This window comes from Solanum tuberosum, unplaced genomic scaffold (assembly GCF_000226075.1).
Source record: "Solanum tuberosum cultivar DM 1-3 516 R44 unplaced genomic scaffold, SolTub_3.0 scf00179, whole genome shotgun sequence".
Classification (NCBI taxonomy): Eukaryota; Viridiplantae; Streptophyta; class Magnoliopsida; order Solanales; family Solanaceae; genus Solanum; species Solanum tuberosum.
In genome coordinates this window covers 1-2,638 of record NW_006239105.1, presented here as the reverse complement: position 1 = coordinate 2,638, position 2,638 = coordinate 1, and the positions used below count along the sequence as shown (strand labels likewise).

At 32.8% G+C, this 2,638-nt stretch overlaps 1 protein-coding gene across 1 annotated transcript; it reads right to left on the bottom strand.

The window, feature by feature from the left end:
- Positions 1–1,576: 1,576 nt before the first annotated feature.
- LOC107061922 (agamous-like MADS-box protein AGL62) lies at positions 1,577–2,020 on the bottom strand. Its single transcript, XM_015311970.1, has one exon. The coding sequence runs from the start codon at positions 2,018–2,020 to the stop codon at positions 1,577–1,579; it is 444 nt and encodes a 147-aa protein (XP_015167456.1).
- Positions 2,021–2,638: the final 618 nt, after the last annotated feature.

The window sequence follows — 2,638 nt, the reverse complement described above, 5'->3', positions numbered from 1 at the left end:
ACGGTCTTGATACTTCTTAATTTCCTTCTAAATAGCTTGGTACTTAATATCATGATAATATATAATTGTCCTCTTGTAAGGAGAAGTGTTTGTTACATTAACATACCTTTGATTTGATTGTTTTATTTCTTATATACTGATACTATATAGAATTTTATATCATGGATGTCTTGAATATAATTTTTATAAATAATTATTTCTACTTATCGTGGTGCTAATAATGTAGAAGTGCTTTGGAAACAGGTGTATGTATAAGCTCGACTTTGAGCTAGTATGAAAATTAGTGTGGAAGTAATATTATTGTGAGTTGTAAAAAATAAATGAGTGTTGTTCTTATAAAAGAGTAATAGTCTTTTGACACTACCAAGTTTTCTTCAATATTATTGATGTTGTTGTTACTCTCTTGCTATTGCTATTTAGTGTGGACATTTTCCTGGGTGTGATTATCAATTTTTCAAACAAATTATACATACATTAAAAACCCTACAAAAGAAGATGATAAATAATATCAAGACTAATATAAGTCCTTGTCCCCCATTTAGAAAAAGTATATAATTGCAGAGATATATAAATCTACCTGCAGGCTCTATCTTTTTGTTATTCCAACAAATAGATAGAAATATATGGCTTATGCTGCTCTTTCTTCACTTATGTATACATTGGAACAACTTTTGAAACGTAACCAATCTTTGGTTTTTTTAAGTTGTACACAACAACGTCCTGTTCAATCTCTCTATCAAAATCTTTCTGCTATGCAAGTTTTTCTTGACGATACGACAAAGGAAGCCAACGATATTGAAACTCTTAGGTTGTAGAAAAGAGGATCAGAGATGTAATATACAAAGTAGAAGATAAAGTTGATTCAAGACTAAGAAGCATCATTCAAGCTGATTGCACAGAAAAACAGAGAAGGGGCTTGTAAATACTTCGAGGAAGAGTTACCTGATAGAAGTCTAATTTTGGCTGGTACACGAAGGACTAATGGAAGGATGAGAACTTGCAACATTCACCATCTTCTTCTCCAATTATGTAAATCCATGAATGATCAACGGTGAGTGATCCTTCTATCTACACTAGAAGAGAAGCATGATTATCTTATGCCAGGACGAGATTGTAGAAGTAGATCTGCAAGGACGAGATTCCCCAGAGTATTGAAGAAATAAATTCTAGCGCCATATATGATAATACATGCATACCACGTTTTTTCTACAGGTTTATAATATCTTGATAAAGAAGAGATTATGTTATGCAATTCAAAGGATAGATTCAACATGACAATGGACTAATAACATAACATATATAATTAAAATTACTAAAATCATAACGGATGAATATTACATGATGAACACAACACTTAGTACTGACTTTAACTGAATCATAACTGATGAACACAACACTTAGGATAACTCAAATGAGAAATGAACCTAGACACTTAATATAATATTTTATTTTCGACAATTCCATAACGCGTGCACTAGGAATGACAGTTGAACTAGTAATTGAGAACTATGGAATAAGTAGATCCACTAACCCTATTAGCAAAGGGTCGACCAACATTGAGTCCATATGAAGAACTTTAGCTAGCACAATTAGGAGGAGTCCAGGCACTTCCCAATGTCTGAAATGGGAATGCATTATTATTCACCATTTGTGCCTCTTTTTCAACCTTTTGCTTTAGAATTTCCAATGCCTTCTTCAAGTGTTGAAGTTGAAATAAGTTAAGTTCTTCCATAGGAGATTCCCACCATAGACCATTAGCTCTCTTCCTAATTTCTCGAAGGGATTCTCCGCGATTTTTCTCCATCTGGAGAACCTCTTCGAGGTTCATGAGCTTGGTATTGAGCTCACGCATACCAGCTTCTCTACGAGCCACGATTTGTTGATTGCGGACATCGTTATTTGGTGGAGGGAGGTTCCTCCCAAGGAACCTCTCCACCAACGTGTCCACGCAAGGGTGACCAAAGGAGAAAACTTTACCGTCCTGGGAAAATATCACAATGGCAATTTCAGCACCACACATAGCGTACAAAGTTCACTAGCCTTTTTGAACAGACCAGCACGTCGCTTATAAAATGTAACTCCTAAGTTTCTCACATTCTTCATTTTCACCATGTCAACCCTTTGACGACCCTTGCAGATTCTTCTTGTCATGTCTAAACTATCACTAAGAAATTGTGATTTTTTGTCTTAACACCAAGAGCTTTATATAAGAAATTGTGTTTTAAAATAACTTAATGACATAGACGTTAATTATCATAATTAGACAATTCATTTTTTCCTAATTAGTTTTATATTATGGGATTGCATTTGACCGCTATTTTATTTGAGAACAATTAAAAAAAAGATATATTAAATGATTAATAAAAACCTTTTACTTTAATAATGACACCAATTTTGCATTTACCATTGAGGTTTCCAAGTCGATCATCATTTTGAGATTTTTCCTAATTAGAATTATATTATTGGATTGCATTTGACCGCTATTTTATTTGAGAACAATATTTTTTTTAAATATATCAAATGATTAATAAAAACCTTTTATTGTAACAATTACACGAATTTTGAATTTACCATTGAATTTTCCTAGTCGATCACCTTTTAGAGATTTTTCCTAATTAGAAATATATTATTGGATTGC

Coding starts and splice junctions, on each gene's coding strand:
- LOC107061922 (XM_015311970.1), bottom strand. CDS start 2,020: ATGTGTGGTGCTGAAATTGCCATTGTGATATTTTCCCAGGACGGTAAA.